General features: G+C 41.9%; 1 protein-coding gene across 1 annotated transcript; it reads left to right on the top strand.

Moving 5' to 3' along the window:
- Positions 1-37: 37 nt before the first annotated feature.
- On the top strand, positions 38-15,996 carry fbxo43 (F-box protein 43). Its single transcript, XM_033018937.1, has 5 exons — positions 38-141; positions 9,874-11,350; positions 12,633-12,735; positions 13,383-13,568; positions 14,994-15,996. Exons 2-5 carry the CDS (start codon positions 9,909-9,911, stop codon positions 15,240-15,242), a joined length of 1,980 nt encoding a protein of 659 aa, XP_032874828.1. The 5' UTR covers positions 38-141; positions 9,874-9,908; the 3' UTR covers positions 15,243-15,996.
- The last annotated feature ends 789 nt before the right edge of the window (positions 15,997-16,785 follow it).

The raw sequence follows: 16,785 nt of genomic DNA, 5'->3' as shown, positions 1-16,785 counted from the left end.
CCCTCCCTCCGCCACGGGACCAGCGCGTGCGCGCAACTTCCGGTCGACGGGCAGCAAGGCGGCTGCTGATTGGCCGCCCTGTCCGACAAATAAAGGCGTTGGATACGAAATTCGAATGCGGAGCTCATCGCCGGCGGGGAGGTCAGTAAAATGGCGGCGGCACCACTGGTCTGTCGGGGGCGGCACCGGGGCCGGTGGTCAATGGCGGCACCGGGGCCACTGGTCAATGACGGCACCGGGGCCGCTGGTCGTGGGCGGCACCGGGGCCACTGGTCAGTCGTGGGGGCCACTGGTCAGTAATGCCGGGGCCGCTGGTCGTGGGCGGCACCGGGGCCTCTGGTCAATGGCGGCACCGGGGCCACTGGTCAGTCGGGGGCCAGGCAATCCAGCTGCGCCGTAATGAGCAAAGATCATTGTTATCTTTAAAAACCCGGCAGGCTAATTCCCTCGTTCCCCCTGGCAGCGACGGCCCCTGTGTAAGTATATCCTGCTGCTCAGTGACCAGAGTGGTACTGGGGAGCCTTCTCGTCACGAATATTGGACGTATTAAATGCCTTTCACTGTTACCCTAGCGAGCAGTTTAAGAAAGAACTGCAGATGCAGGAAAAATCGAAGGTAGACAAAAAAGCTGGAGAAACTCAGCGGCTGAAGCAGCATCTATGGAGCGAAGGAATAGGTGACTTGATAGCGAGCAGGTTAGAGGGAGCTATCTATCGGCTTTGTGGGCGCAGACATTGTCGCAAATACATTATCGGTCCTTCGCGATGTTTGAAGAGTTACTTCTGCTTCTGTTCTGAGGACCAAACGCGCTAATTCAGGTTCTTTGCACGACGTGGTGACTGACCTGCTAGGTACTTTCTTCATTTTGGTCATTTAATTAACGTTCCTCATCCCTGGAACTAGTTTTTGCATGTTTAATTTGGCTGTATGTGGCATTCCTGTGGCTGGACAAACCCAACACCGTAATTTAATATGATCATGGCTGATCATATTCAGTACCACATTCCTGCTTTTCCCGCATATCCCTTGATTGCTTTAGTCCTAAGAGCTAGCTCTAACTCCATCATTTAAAATATCAAATGAATTGGCAGAGAATTCCACAGTTTCACAACTCTGGGTGTAAACGTTTTTCCTCATCTCAGTCCTAAATAGCCCATCCCTTATTCTGAAACTGTGACCCCCTGGTTCTGGACTCCCCCAACATCTGGAACATTTTTCCTGCATCTAGTTGTCCAATCCTTTAAGAAATTTGTGTTTTTATAAGAACTTCTTCCTTCTAAATTCCAGTGAATACAAGCCCAGTCGACCCATTCTTTCATCATATCTCCGTCCTGCCTCCCAGGAATTAACCTGGTTAACGCTGCACTCCCTCAATACCAATAATGTCCTTCCTTAAATTAGGAGACCACCAATTGCTCACAATACTCCAGACCACAATAGGTGTGGTCTCACCAGGGCCAGTACAACTGCAGTAGGACCTACTTGCTCCTAAACTCAAATCCTCTCGTAATGGAGGCCAACATGACATTAGCTTTCTTCACTGTCTGCTGTACCTGTATGCTTACTTTCAGTGACTGATGTATCAGCATACCCAGGTCTCTTTGCACCTCCCCTTTTCCGAATGATACCACTCGGATAATAATCTGCCTTCCTGTTCTTGCCACCAATGTGGATAACCTCACATTTATTCACATTATACTGTATCTGCCCACTCACCTAACCTATTTAAGTCACCCTGCATCCTCATGGTATCCTCCTTGCAGTTCACACTGCCACCCAGCTTTGTGTCATCCATGTCTAATTCCCTTGTCTAAATCGTTAATATTGTAAATAACGGGTCCCAGCACTGAGCCTGGCGGCACCCCACCAGTCACTGCCTACCAGTCTGAAAAGGACCTGTTAATTCCTACTCTTTGCTTCCTGTCTGCCAACTGGTTCTCTATCCATGTCAATACCCTACCCCCAATACCATGGGCTCTTGTGTAGGACCTTGACAAAGGCTTTTTGAAAGTCCAGATACACCACATCCACTGGCTCTATCTTATCCAATCTACTTGTTACACCCTCAAATTCCAGAAGATTAGTCAAGCATGATTTCCCCTTCATAAATCCATGCTGAATTTGACCAATACTGTAACTGCTTTCCAAATGTGCCGCTATAACATCTTTAATGATCGACTCGAGCATCTTCCTCACTACCGATGTGAGGCTATATGGTCTATAATTCTCTGTTTTCTCTCTCCCTCCTTTCTTAAAAAGCAGAGTTACATTGGCTACCCTTCAGTCTATAGCTGCGCTCACTTCAATGTTACCTACCCAAGTAAACCTGGAGCTGCGACAGGGGGAGGTTGAGCTCATGCTGAGGAGGATAAAGCCGAACAAAGCACCAGGACCTGCCCAGATCTGTGGCCAGTTTCTGGAGCCAGCTGGCTTGTGTTTTCTGTCATCTCTTCAACCGCTCGCTGTCAGAACGTTCAATCCCGTCACTCTGGAAATCCTCAAACATCTGTCCTGTAGCCAAAAAGAGCAATCCCACCTGTGAAAATGACTACCGGCCTGTGGCATTATCATCTTTGGTCATGAAAGGCTTATTCTTTCCCAGCTTCAGGAGGAGGTCAGTATGCATGCTGACACTTTTCAGTTTGCATACAAACGGCACAGGGGTGTGGATGACGCTGTACTAATGCTGCTGCATGGCGTCAATACCCATCTTGAGAAGCCCAAATCATTCATTAGACTGGTCTTTGTGGACTTCTCTAGCGCCTTTAACTCCGTGCAACCTCACCTGATGGGACAAAAACCGCTACAGATGCATGTCAACCTGCACCTGATCCTCTGGATCCTCTCATTCTTGACAGATAGATGCCAGAGGGTCCGAGTCAACGGTCACCTCAGTTCATCCAAGTCAGTCTCCATGGGAGCCCCACAAGGCTCTGTAATCTCGCCGGTTCTGTACACACTATACACAAACGACTGCAGGAGCACTAAACCAGGTATAACATACATTAAATACTCTGATGACACTGTGATCATGGACACCACCAACTCACAGGTACAGCTACAGTCTGAGATGGACATTTTTGCAGAGTGATGTAGGCGGAACTGCCTTGACCTCAATACCTCCAAAACAAAGGAGTTGGTTGTTGACTTCCGTGAAGGTCCTTCCATCACCCCCACTCTGTTAGTCAACAACCAGCCAATAGAATGGGTTGAGTCATACAGACACCTTGGGACAATAATTGATCACAAACTCACCTTCCAACTAAATAGTGAAACTATCTTTTCTAAGTGTCAGCAGCGCCTCTTTTTCCTGAGGAAACTCCGCAGACTTCAGGTTCACCAGTCAGTCCTGACAGTTTTTCACAAATGTTTCATTGAATCAGTAATAACCTTCAATAATGTTGGATATCTTGAACATACCAAGTATATGAGGGTTTTTTCGTTTTTTCCTCTCTTTTTTTGTATGGCTGTAAATATTTGATTAGTGTATAAATGTAAATAATTTGGTGTACATATAGCTGGTGGTGTGCATATGGTGTACATATAGCTGCTAAATTTGTATAAGATAATTATAAGCAGTTGAATAAGGGGTGGGAATTAATAAGCTTTGGCTTCTTCCTGCTCCTTTTCGGACACATACAATTTCATTTATTTATAGATATTGTTTATGACACTTTATAAATATTCTTGTTTTGTTTTTTTGTATGCTGTTTTACACTTGCGTTTTATTATTTTATTCTGTTCGAAATAAAGAATTAAAAAAAAAAATTGTCAACCTGGCTTGGGTCACTATTCAATATCCATCGCAACCTACTAAACAAAATCATATCAATGAGCAGTAAAATAATCAGACTGGAGCAGGAACCACTGTTCAGTATTTACAATAGAAGGACTAAACTAAAAGGAACAAAAATAACCTCAGACACCACTCACTCACTGCACAGCCAATACAGTCTTCTGCCCTCAGGCCAGAGATACAGGTCACTCCCATTCAGGACTAAGAGAGCCATGTCGAGTTTCGTGCCAACATCCATTAGACACATGAATAGTTGATCTATTCATTTATTTATATATACATTTTTAACATTATTTTAATGTTTTTATTGCCTATTCTTCATGTATTGTGCTTTGCAAGTTTTACCTACTGACCACTGTTGGACTCCTGGTATGTGATGTGTGTGGTATATTGTGTTGTGTAGCTGGGTATGTGAACTACACGCACTGATGTTCTTCACAAATGAAGTTCATTGAATTGAATTGAATCCTTGCAGGAATTTATCTTATGGTGTTGAGAAGGGTTTAAACTAACTTGGAGGATGGAGTACAGAAAAGTAGTACAGCAGGTCCAAGCAATGGGAGACAGTGATGTTAGATGGTTATTTTTGCAATTTGATGCCTGTGATTGGTGGAGCCTCACAACAATTGATGCCAGGTTCCTTAATGTTATATGGAAAGTTTCAGAGCCATATTGATGTGTTGGTGAAATGGGCTGAAAAATGGCAGATGTAGTTTAATCCACACAAATGTGGGATTTATTTTGGGAGTGTTAATGAGGCTAGGGCATTTACCATGAACGGTAGCATCATAGTGAATTGAGAAACAAAGGGACTTTGAAGTACAAGTCGATTGATCCTTGGCAGTACTAATCTGGGTAGATGTGGTTAGGAGAGTATAAAATACTGGTCTTGAGTCAGGGCACTGACTTCAAATGCACCGAGGTTGTCCAACTTTACAAAACTTTGATCAGACCTCAGCTGGAGTTCAGTATGCAGTGCTGTTCATCAACGACATGATGTGGAGAGTGTGCAGAGGCAATTCACCAAATGGTTGCTAAGCATGGAGCCATTTAGTTACGAGGAGAGACTTGAGAAGCTAGGTCTATTCTTCTTGGTCCAGAGGAAGAGGGAACACGATTGAGATATCCAAAATTGAGGTGGTTTAGATGGGGTAGACTGCAGGAAACTTTTCCCCATATCAGAGGCTGATAAAACTAGACACTCGTAAGTTTGGGGTAAGGGTGAAGAGGTTTCAAGGGCCTATGAAAGGGACCTCCCTCCAGAGAAGAGTACCTGGAATGCGCTGCCTGAGACAATGGCTTCAGGCTGGGTTGTTGACAGCATTTAAGTGTCAAGATGAGCATTGCTTGGGCAGAAAGGGCTATGAGCCAAGTACTGGGCAATGGAATTAATGCTTATGACTGACTTATTAATGCTTATGGCTAATTTATTATTTGCCTACCTAATTGCTCGTAGTCCTGTCGTTAGCTTTCAGTGATTTGTATGTAGAAAAGAAACCACAAACATTAACATATGGTCTCTCTCCAGTTAGTATAAACGACCTTGTGATTTTTCAGAAGGAGCCCCTCATCTTATCATATTGTTTTCCCACCTGCTGTACTGCATCCCACTCGGGATGTCCATAGCTCATTGAAAGCTCAATACATCCTCGTCATTACTCGCATTTCTTAATTTTGTGTGATCAATAAACTTGGAAATGTTACATTTGATATAGAGGGAGTACAGAGAAGGTTCACCAGACTGATTCCTGGTATGGCAGGACTTTAATATGAAGAAAGACTGAATAGACTCGGCTTGTACACGCTAGAATTTTGAAGATTGAGGGGGGATCTTATAGAAACTTACAAAATTCTTAAGGGGTTGGACAGGCTAGATGCAGGAAGATTATTCCCGATGTTGGGGAAGTCCAGAACAAGGGGTCAAAGTTTAAGGATAAGGGGGAAGTCTTTTAGGACCGAGATGAGACAATCATTTTTCACACAGAGAGTGGTGAATCTCTGGAATTCTCTGCCACAGAAGGTAGTTGAGGCCAGTTCATTGGCTAGATTTAAGAGGGAGTTAGATGTGGCCCTTGTGGCTAAAGGGATCAGGGGGTATGGAGAGAAGGCAGGTACAAGATACTGAGTTGGATGATCAGCCATGATCATATTGAATGGCGGTGCAGGCTCGAAGGGCCGAATGGCCTACTCCTGCACCTATTTTCTATGTTTCTATGATCCCCTCTGCCAAATGGTCCCATGACAATCGCGAATAGTTGGATACTGAACCCTATGAGTCACTAACCACTACACACGGAAGCGCCCTTTTATCGTCTTGCTTTCTGCCGGCATGTGTAATTTTCATTTAAAAAGAAAATTGGACTGTCAGTCAGAGTGAGAGTCTCTTTAAACGGTGTCGGTGGAAACAATTTCTGCGAGTTTGATGTGGGCAAAATGGACAACGGTTTTGACCGGCGCGCTGGGTGACAAAGCTAGATATTGTTGACCAAGCAGGAACCGACGGGTTTTTTAAAATTATTGGTCCGTGCTATAATCATTTATTAAAGGACGGCGTGTTCGAGAGAGAGTTGCTTTTCATTTGGCGGTCATTTAAACCTCGTTTAGCGGGCAAATGCAAACGGCTAGGTCGCGTTGCAGTGGCGCAAAATTCAAATCCAAACGAGGGAACTTGCAAAAAGGGCTTCGCGTGATGGCAGCATCTGGTTCCCAAGACGATGGGGCGGGTATTGGAGGGCAAGAGCGCGCTGTCGACACGTTAGTAGTGTAACAGATACTCCCTCTGCAGCACCAGCTTCCCTCCTCCGGGCCCTGCTCGAGATCCCAGTGTAACAATTCAACCCACGGTGTTCCTCACCGGTCACAGCAACCGTGCCGGTGTGACTACGCGGGCGTTTATTATGCGTGTGCAAGGCTATCATTGGAGCGGCTTTAAATCTGAAAGGTGACTATCATTTGGAATTTGTAATTTTAAAAATTCAGTTACACATTGAGTGTACCACGGTATTTTCGGTTTTTATCTTGCCCTTTGTGAGTGGTGTATTCATCCCAGCCTGGTTAAGAGTATTGCACTCCTATCGGATAAACGAACTGCTGTTGGTATAGTAATATTCTGTACTTGGCGACATTTCGCAAAAGTTCCGCGCGAAATTGCTTTAAATTTTCACGAAATCAATCTTAACGCCCGTTAGTGTTTTCTAGTTTCAACGTTTCCGCATTTGCTTTGCTTTTGCACATTTAAAAGTTCGTTTAATGCTCGAGTTATTCCTCTGCAGTCTTCCCTTATCGATGTAAACTAGCGAAAGTTGTTACATTATAACCGATCGCCGACTATTGTTAGATAGGTTTTTGTATCAGGCTTGAGTAACTGGAAGTGTCTTGGGGCATGTGTATCTGCAATAAAAAATGTGGCATGATTTTGGAGATGGTACATAGACCGTACCTGGGATTAACCTATACATCTGAAAGGTTGGGAAGAACTCCAGATAGTGTCAATGCCAGCCTGGAAGAGAATTGTGCACTGCAGGGTGTCTAACAAGTTCTAGTATCCCCAACGAGATGTTGATGGGAGACCTGACCATGCCAATACCCTCTGATATAGAGGATCTCGTAGGCAGTGTTCACTGTCCAGAACTCCTATGGCACCAATGTTATTTTTCTACTTAGGTTATTGTCTGAATGTACTGTGCAACAACCAACAAAAAGGACCCATGATAGACACAAAATGCTGGAGTAAATCAGGCAGCATCTCTGGAGACATTTCTGGTATAGACCCTTCTTCAGACCTATGACGAAAAAGGACCTATGTTTGATGAGCAATAGCATCAGTGTGTTGTATTTAATTGTACTCTCACTTTGTCCCTCTTACGTTCATCTTCTAATATCTCTGGTTTCACTTGATTTTCAGGATCTGCAGAACTTTGTTTTTAGAAAATGGCAAATATAATTTCAAAACAAAATGCTGGTGGCTCAGAAGGAGAAAGAATTAGTTAATGGATCTTTGTGGTTTATCTGATTTGTTTCATCCAGAGCATAGGCTTCTTGACTCAATTTGTAGCAATGTTCCTGAACAATCTTTTATTAAAAGCCTGTACATTGTTGGCTTTGCCTGTGAGTCTTAGATTCCAATTTACATTGTCCAGATCAATTTTCAGCCCTCTAAGTGTGGTGGTCCTGCAATGAATCTAGATTACTGTGCCCTTTTTTATAACCTGTCCCAATATGATCGCTGTTCCTTATAGAACTTACAGTATTGTTCAGGGTGTAAATGGCCCATTCTTAGTCACATGTGTGACCAAAAAGATGGAAAATTGTGGAATATCTCTCCTAATTCTCAGAAAGCATCACAGGTATTGTTTTGTACTGTATGTATGGTTCATTTTTTTTGGTTTATCAAGTGAAATTTTTATGTTACTCGACCAAGTGGGAACCGTTCCCCAACGCGATATTCCTCCACTCACCCGTTTCCTCCAACGCAACCTGTTCCCCCAACGCAATATTCCACCACTCACCGATAGCCCCCAACTGCGCAGGCGTGGCTCATTTTCCCTCAACCCCCAGCACTCCCTCCCCTTCTTCACCCTCCCTCTTCTTTCCCCTCCCTCACCTCTTCCCCCTCCCCCCCACCCCCTCTCCTTTCCCCTACCCTCAGTCGCTCCCTCCCTCCCTAATCCCTCTCCCCTCCCCGGTATCTGTTTAAATAACACTAAACAACAATTCTCTCATTCCCTCCCTCTCCTTACAACAATGTTACAAATCATTGGACTGGGAGTCCTGTCTTTGTTAACATTGTCCATAACCCCTCTCCCGTCCCTACCCCAAGTGGGACCCGTTGGACCTCGCTCCCCCCAACGCAAGATTCCGGTCTGGAGCTGTTGGAGGGGGAGGGAGGAGCGCAGCTCCGGGCCCAGTCAGTGTCTGCGTCCAGCCGCAGGGCCCTGGGCTGTGGTTCGATCCGGTGCAGGGTCGCGGGGGCTGCTGCTCCGGGCCCGCGGGGAGGCTTCTCCCTCTCCCTCTCCCTCCCCCCTCCCGCGGCTGGTTGCCTTTCCCTCTCCCTCCCATGGCTCTGCACGAGCGGCATTTTAAAATAACTAAGTCAGTCAGTCACCTTTTGAGGTTGAAGTCTTGAGCCAAGGGAGGGGGGAGTGCGGCTCTGGGTCCATGTCTATGTCCAGCGTGCTTTTATCGGAGACAGTGATTTTTTTAAATGTAAATGAAATCCCAATGTGATGTCATAGCTATAATTGCCACTGCAGTGTTCCAGTGATTCTTTCTTAAACTGGATTTTGTAAAGTTAAAAATGTGAATAACTTGTAAAATATAACATCAACCTGAACGAAATTTGTGAGTAAGGTGGTCCAAAAATTGTAGCGCTATTGTGTATCGTTTTGGCGTATTTCAGGGCATGACTCGCAGACACACAGACAGACTCGCTAACAAACAAGATGTTTTGATTGTTAGTTAGTTGTGGTCAGAAGTAAAATATGACTGGTCACGTGTATGACACCACACAGAAGCATTATACAAACTCTGTGAATTTTAAAAAGCTAGAATGATCATATCTTTAGCAGACATGCATTATAGTTCTGTAGGTAGGAAAATAGCAATGAATAAGCTTAATCTATTACAATAATTTTTTATGTACCTGTATAACATTGTGATGACATCTGGTCATGTGTGTGACCTTTTTGGTTCACTTTCCATAGAATGGGCCAAATGCAACTGTCAATCAAATCTTTAGTAGGGGATCCTGGAAGAGGCCATAACATTTATATACATTGTGTATGCAGCAAAGAATATTGCGATGCCTAGTCACACGTGACAATAAAGTATTCCTATTCCTAACATGGGAAATTATGCTGTGCTGTCTAAGTGCGTATTAATATTGGAAAGCCAGTATTTGTTAAAATGTTGAACTTGATTTCTCTTTAGTACAGGAAAGATTGATTAAAGATGTGATATGAATTTTGCATATAAATTTAAGAAAGTGACTACTGTTTTAATAAGTAAACAAATTCAAAATTAAATTAATTTCTGGCACTAAGCAGATTATTTTTTAAAGTATGGATGTTTGTTTCTAGGACGGCTGGTGGCATTGTACGGCCTTCGTGTCAAGATGTTGAGTTTGCTGAAGCATTCTTATGATCTGCTGACCATTTCTGACCCCCAAGCAGTTGATCCTGAAACAAAGTTTAAATCTGTTGGGCATGGGTCATTAATAGAGAGTTGCCATAATGGAGTAAGCAAAATGTACTCGACTAAATATTCCAATGGTTCCACACAAGAGCTAGGTTCACATACTGCTGATGGGTCTCCTGTACTGAACAAGGAAAGACGATTCTGTACCAACAGGGCATTGTCCCTTTCTGTTGAAAAGCAACATGAAGGGAAAAGAAACAATTCTATTTCACCAATTTTGTTTGAAACGCCCAAGTTAACTAGCAAGACTGTCACATTACGGCGACGACTCCTCGAGTCCCATCTCTCCTCTGGTAAGAATGTAGAATTGCACAAAACTCTTCAGCCCACTGCAGCAGATAGTGAAGAATGGTCTTGTACCAGAACATGCGATATATTCCCCTTTTCAGATAGCTTACTGAATTCTCCCGGGGACTTGAATTTTGAAGCTTTATCAACCAGTACTCTAAATAATGATGAATGTGGTACTTTATGTAGAACTAAAAGGTATTTGTTTGCACAGCAGCGAACTTCCACAATAGATGATCTAAAAGGTAAAAATGGGTTAATGCCTGAATGTCCAACTTCTGATCAATCAAGTGCATTCAGTAAACTTGACTTAAGCAGTTTCTCTTACTGTGAAGATGACAGTGAATACAGTTCATCTGGATCCTTTGTAACACCATCTAGACATGAAAAACTGAAAATATCTGGAGGTGATCAGTTTGTTACTCCAGTTCATTTCAAACCAAACATGTCCACAGAAAGGATGTTAGAAAGAACCCCTTCACATGACAAATTGGATGTCTCAACCGAGGACAGTGGGTACAATTCAGTTAGTTTGGAAAAATCATCTGATTCTTTCTCAAATGAAAATTCCTTCCAAGAATTGGTGAAAAATCAAAAGAAAACCCCAATGATGACAGACTGCAAGAGATCTCTCAGAAAATTGGAAAGAACTAAGCGATTATCAACTCTCAGTGAGCGAGGCTCGCAGTCTGAGACAGAAGAAGAACACAAAGGAATTCATAAGGGGTCAAATTACAAACTCAAATTATCCAACAAAGATGAGGAATTGGTCTTTGAAGAAAATAACTGGGAGGACCCACTGCTAAAATTTGCGAATTTGTCTCGTACCCCTGCATTGCAGTTAATACAGGAACTGTGCGTGAGTAAAAGGAAAAGACTGGAAGATATCATTAAGGGCCAGAGTGGATCAGAGGAAAAGCCATTGGGTGTATCTATGCCACCACTATGTAGATTAATTGGGAGAAAAATGGGTTTGGAAAAAGTGGATATTTTGAAAGAACTGTTCAACCGGAATTTGACACATGTTCTCACTCTAATTTTGTATTGCTTAACTGTAGAAGATATCTGCAGGTAAGGTTCATAAAATTCAAGCAAATGTTTCTCCAAATGTTTAGCCTATTTACTCTTCCCTGCACCCTGTCCAATGAAATCTTTCAAATACTTTGAAAGATTTCAAATAATATTAAAATACTTTGGGTGTAGACTTTGCTTTTTGCTATATGGTTTCTTCAACTAGGATGGAATGGATGTGTTCATTTGTACCTCAAAAAAATAATCTCTTAATCTACACAGGTACCCTTTTTAACAGGTACATCTATTTTGTGCTTTAACATAGAAACATAGAAAATAGGTGCAGGAGTAGGCCATTCGGCCCTTCGAGCCTGCACCGCCATTCAATATGATCATGGCTGATCATCCAACTCGGTATCCTGTACCTGCCTTCTCTCCATACCCCCTGATCCCTTTAGCCACAAGGGCCACATCTAACTCCCTCTTAAATATAGCCAATGAACTGCCTCAACTACCTTCTGTGGCAGAGAGTTCCAGAGATTCACCACTCTCTGTGTGAAAAAAAAAATTCTCATCTCGGTCCTAAAGGATTTCCCCATTATCCTTAAACTGTGACCCCTTGTCCTGGACTTCCCCAACATCGGGAACAATCTTCCTGCATCTAGCCTGTCCAACCCCTTAGACTGCTTAATACCCTGTTTTCTACCTTCCCATTTGTTTTCCCCCCTCGTGTACCACCCTCCACCAGTAAACCCAAATTTACTCTAGTCAAACACTTAAAATAACTACATTGAACATGTGACGGTCATAAGTCGTGGACTGGTACACTGATTCCTGATTAGTGGCTACCCAAATGCATTTGCCACAGATCCTGAAGGGACATGTTTTTGGAGATACAAGTTAAAAGTGAATTTTAAAATATATATATAACTTCCGACTTGGAAGGGTTTTACTATTTATGTCCTATCAATGTAACACTTCCTTAAACATTTGACTTCTGAAATGAATTTGGTGGATTAATGTTGGAAAAACTAATGTTTAGGATGGTGGAGATAATTAGTAATGGTAGTAATAGCAATCTTCCACACACTTTAAAATAGTTAAAAATAAATGAATGTTTAACACCTGATAGGATGCCACACTCTAGCTGTTTGGCATTTTCGCACTAATGCAATATGTAAATTATTGTGTGGCTGTCGTTTTGCATTCATCTTGCCTGTTGAAATCCAGGTGCAGGAACTTGACATTAAATGTGGTATCTGACAACGCTGCAGGTTATCCACTACCCTAACTACACAGGTTTTGTCTTTGTTTTGCAAATTAAATCATTGTTTTTTATAAGAGTTTGGAAAGTGAGCAAAATATGGAAGAAAATCCTCAAGCAAGACCAGGCACTTTGTCTCAAAAGGAAGCAGTATCTTGATGAAAGTCGAAACCACCAAGTGGTATGTGATTTATGTGCACTTTTTAAAGATTATATATAGAAACATCTGTGGTTTGGCAGCATGTAGGTCATGTAATTGGTACCATCAAAATTAGAAATGCACTGAGTTATGTAGAGGATCTAGTTTTCACTTTAAATATTGTAAATCATATCATCATGAAGTAGTTATTGTGCTCCAGATGCAGAATTGTTGAGGCTAACAATGTTATTGACTAATCAGGTAAATTTTATGCAGCTCAAATATCTTTAAATTCCTTGGAGCTTATTCCAATGATTTTGTAAACAATTTATATTGAGAGTTTGTATCAGTCCTGAATATTTGAACATGAGTTGCATGATAAATATTTCTCAACTGGGTTATTAGGCATGGATATAGTGGGTGACGGGAGCAATGGTTTGGGAAATTACCTACTCTTGATTCTTCAATTAATGCAGTTGTTTGCAATCATTTGGCAAATTTGTAAGCATCCAACTTGGCAAGGAATCATTATTCTCCCACTATTGCAACGTTTAGCTGTCCAATTTGTTTGATATTTCTACAGGAAATGTATTGGCTAAATCTAAATGTTTAGGTTTTTTAACTATTGGAAAAAGTTACATTTAAATTTCTTATCACCATTATAAAATCCAAATAATACTTTTCAACAGCATAATCAACCTTGGGCCGCTGATGCTGAAACCAGATGTAATCTCCCAGATCGTCCTGCTTTGAAATCTGTTCAGGCACAAGCAAGGATTATGTTTACTCCAACTCTCTCATCTCAACAGGGGATAACAACTGGTGGATGCAGTAGTGCTTCCAAGTCCAGTAGTAAACGAGAAGAATTCTTGCAGGTAAGTGTAAAGAACCCTGCTGGGAATCTCCATAGAGTTAACATCCGGACAACACACAAATAATTTGTTGATCAAGCTGATTTGGTATAAACCATTAAGTTCTTTTTAAGATACGCAAAAATGCTGGAAATGAAGAAGGGTTTCGGCCCGAAACGTTGCCTGTTTCCTTCGCTCCATAGATGCTGCTGCACCCGCTGAGTTTCTCCAGCATTTTTGTGTACCTTCGATTTTCCAGCATCTGCAGTTCCTTCTTAAAAACAAGTTATTTTTAAGATCCTTTTAGTAGCTTTGGTAGAACTGCTTTAGAATCAGCATTTTTCCAAAATAGTGACCTTGATTTGTGCATCTGTCCATTTTCAGTAACTAATCTTTGGTTCTAAAGTGTAGGTTAAATATAACTTGTGGTTATTCCCCAAGCAGGGAAGAAAATTAGTTTGATCAATTTCTAGGATTTGATCTTTAGTTACATTTGCAGTTGCTCTTATTTTATTAATTGTTGCTTTTGTTAACCTTGTAATGGAAATGATAATATTGTGCACAGTTTTGCATAACTTTCTAATAGACAATAGGTGCAGGAGCAGGCCATTTGGCCCTTCGAGCCAGCACCGCCATTCAATGTGATCATGGCTGATCATCCCCAATCAGTACCCCGTTCCTGCCTTCTCCCCATATCCCCTGACTCCGCTATTTTTAAGAGCCCTATCTAGCTCTCTCTTGAAAGCATCCAGAGAACCTGCCTCCAACGCCCTCTGAGGCAGAGAATTCCACAGACTTGCCACTCTCTGTCCTCGTCTCCGTTCTAAATGGCTTACTCCTTATTCTTCATGGTAACATCACAAAATAGGGTGACGTCATAGTGCAGTTGGTAGAGCTGCTGCCTATCAGTACCAGAGACCAATGTTTGATCCTGACCTTGAGTGCTGTCTCAGGAGTTTACACATTCTCCCTGTGACCACGTGGGTTTCCGCCCACATACCAAAACGTGCATTTTGGCAGGTTAATTGGCCTCTGTAAATTGCCCCTAGTGAGTAACCAGTGGATTTGGAAGCAGATAAGTTAGAACTAGTGTGTAGGAAGGAACAGCAAATGCTGGCTTACACTGAAGATAGATACAAAAAGCTAGAGTAACTCAGCGGATCAGGCAGCATCTCTGGACCAAAGGAGCAGGTGACGTTTCTGGTCGAGACCTTCGGACTGCGTCAGGAGAGAGAAAAACAAGAGATATAGAAGGTACATAGAACAAATGAAGCTATGCAAAAAGCAATGATGATTAAGCATGTTCGCTGGTTGATGTGGACTCGGTGGGACAATGGGTTGTTTTTGTGTTGTATCTCTAAACTAAATCCTCCATTCCCCAAAAGTAGAATTGGGGAATGTTAAATGGAGAAAATTAGAATCTTCAAAAATATATATTCTTGCCCTCAGGTTGCCAAAACACTGTTTAACGATGAGGCTTTAAAACCATGTCCACGGTGCCAGTCCCCTGCCAGATACAATCCAATGAAGAAAAGAGGCCTCTGCAGTCGAGAAGATTGTGCATTTGACTTCTGCACACAATGCTTTTGTGTTTTCCATGGATCCAGAGAATGTGGCAGCAAGTCTGCCAAGCATTTTGGCAACAAAGGAGGAACGCCAGGAAGTGCTAAAAGCAAGAGGAACTTAAGAAGATTATAAATTTTAAAGTAGTAAACTTGTATATGTAAATATAGGACAGTGAGAATTCCCTCAACCATTCTCCCTTTATACACCTTGCAGGTTTTCTTACCAGCGTGTGCCTCTGTTCAAAAACATTTTGAAGATACTTTTAAACTACTATCAATTTGTACAATAATTTTCTAATTAATGAGTGGAGGAAACTATGTGGTCCAAGATTACAAGTTTTCTCTTTTTGGTTGTTCTAATTTGCACATTTGATTTTAGTTTTTTTTTATTTTCCCTACTCTTGGGTTGGTTTTTCAGAATAACCTCAGAAACACCGTCACGATAGGAATGATAGATAGGTAGCTTGCATCAAAATCATTGTGTTTTAAGATTTCTCTGTTAAAAAGCAACCAAGATCAGGGAGAATTGATATCTCGCTGGAACAATGTTGTCAGGATTTTATGATGGGACTGGAAAAAGTGAAGTTTTCTTTACATTCCTAATTGAAGATTTCTTCCCATTCCTAGCTTCCTTTTTCAAAGAATCTAGTTGCTTTGGGCAATGGACTCCATTTATTGAATCACTGAACTTGGAATCCAACGTTCACCATTATTTCTGTACGTGAAGTACTGTTTTAAAGTGTTGACTGTGCGTAAAATCAAGGCAACGGGTGTGTCCAAATTCTTTTGGACCTTTTTGTATATAGTTTTATACATGTTAAAAAAGTTAGTAGACATTTGAGTGGATTTTAATTTGTTACATGCTTAATAAAATTTTCATAAAATGGTGTGAATGCATTTTCTTCATAGGCTGAATTGTTCATTGTTTGTTTTTTAAAGATCTCTCTGCCAACTTGCGAAATGCTTGCACAAGCATTTCACTTCTACAAATGTTTTTGTTATATTCGGGCAGAACTGAACTTGTTTCAAATGGGGCTGAGGGGTGGGAGATTGCAACCTTCTCGTGGCCCGCCCTGTTTCGACGAATGAAATCAACATGGCGTGCACAATCAAATAGAACAAGTTGTCCGACAACTTTAGGCCATATGCAAGAAGAAGAAATGCGGCCCATATACATTTTGATGTGGATAAACTTGAATAAGCTTGCATTTGGTTTGTCGATACCTGTGGACACACTTAATATTGGTTAGCCAGGAATGATTTTTGTGTTGGTGTTAGTTTTTAAATATCAGTCTTTTAAGTGACAACATGCAGTGAAAAAGATCAATGACAACATGCGCCTCAGGTCTCCTTTAAATATTTTCCCTTTGCACTTTTAACCCATGTCCTCTACTTTTAATCCTTGCTACCCTTTGTGAACGACTACAACTATCTTGCCCCTGATCATTTTCTCTTGTACAGCTGCAATATGATGTCCCAACCCATGCATTCAGTAGCCATGTCTAAGGTAGATTTGCCCTTTTTTTGCTATTCTATCTGCCTATGTTGCCATTTTCTATGATCTTGCACCTAAATATCCCTCTTGTACATCAAGCCTTCTAATGACCCTGTAGTTTACTATGTTGGATAATCCAAAATATGTTGCTTCACTTGTCTAAATTAAATTCTCTCTGTCA

The sequence above is a fragment of the Amblyraja radiata genome, chromosome 4 (assembly GCF_010909765.2).
Source record: "Amblyraja radiata isolate CabotCenter1 chromosome 4, sAmbRad1.1.pri, whole genome shotgun sequence".
NCBI lineage: Eukaryota > Metazoa > Chordata > Chondrichthyes > Rajiformes > Rajidae > Amblyraja > Amblyraja radiata.
The sequence above is the reverse complement of the archived record's forward strand: the minus strand, read 5'-3'. Positions and strand labels throughout refer to the sequence as shown.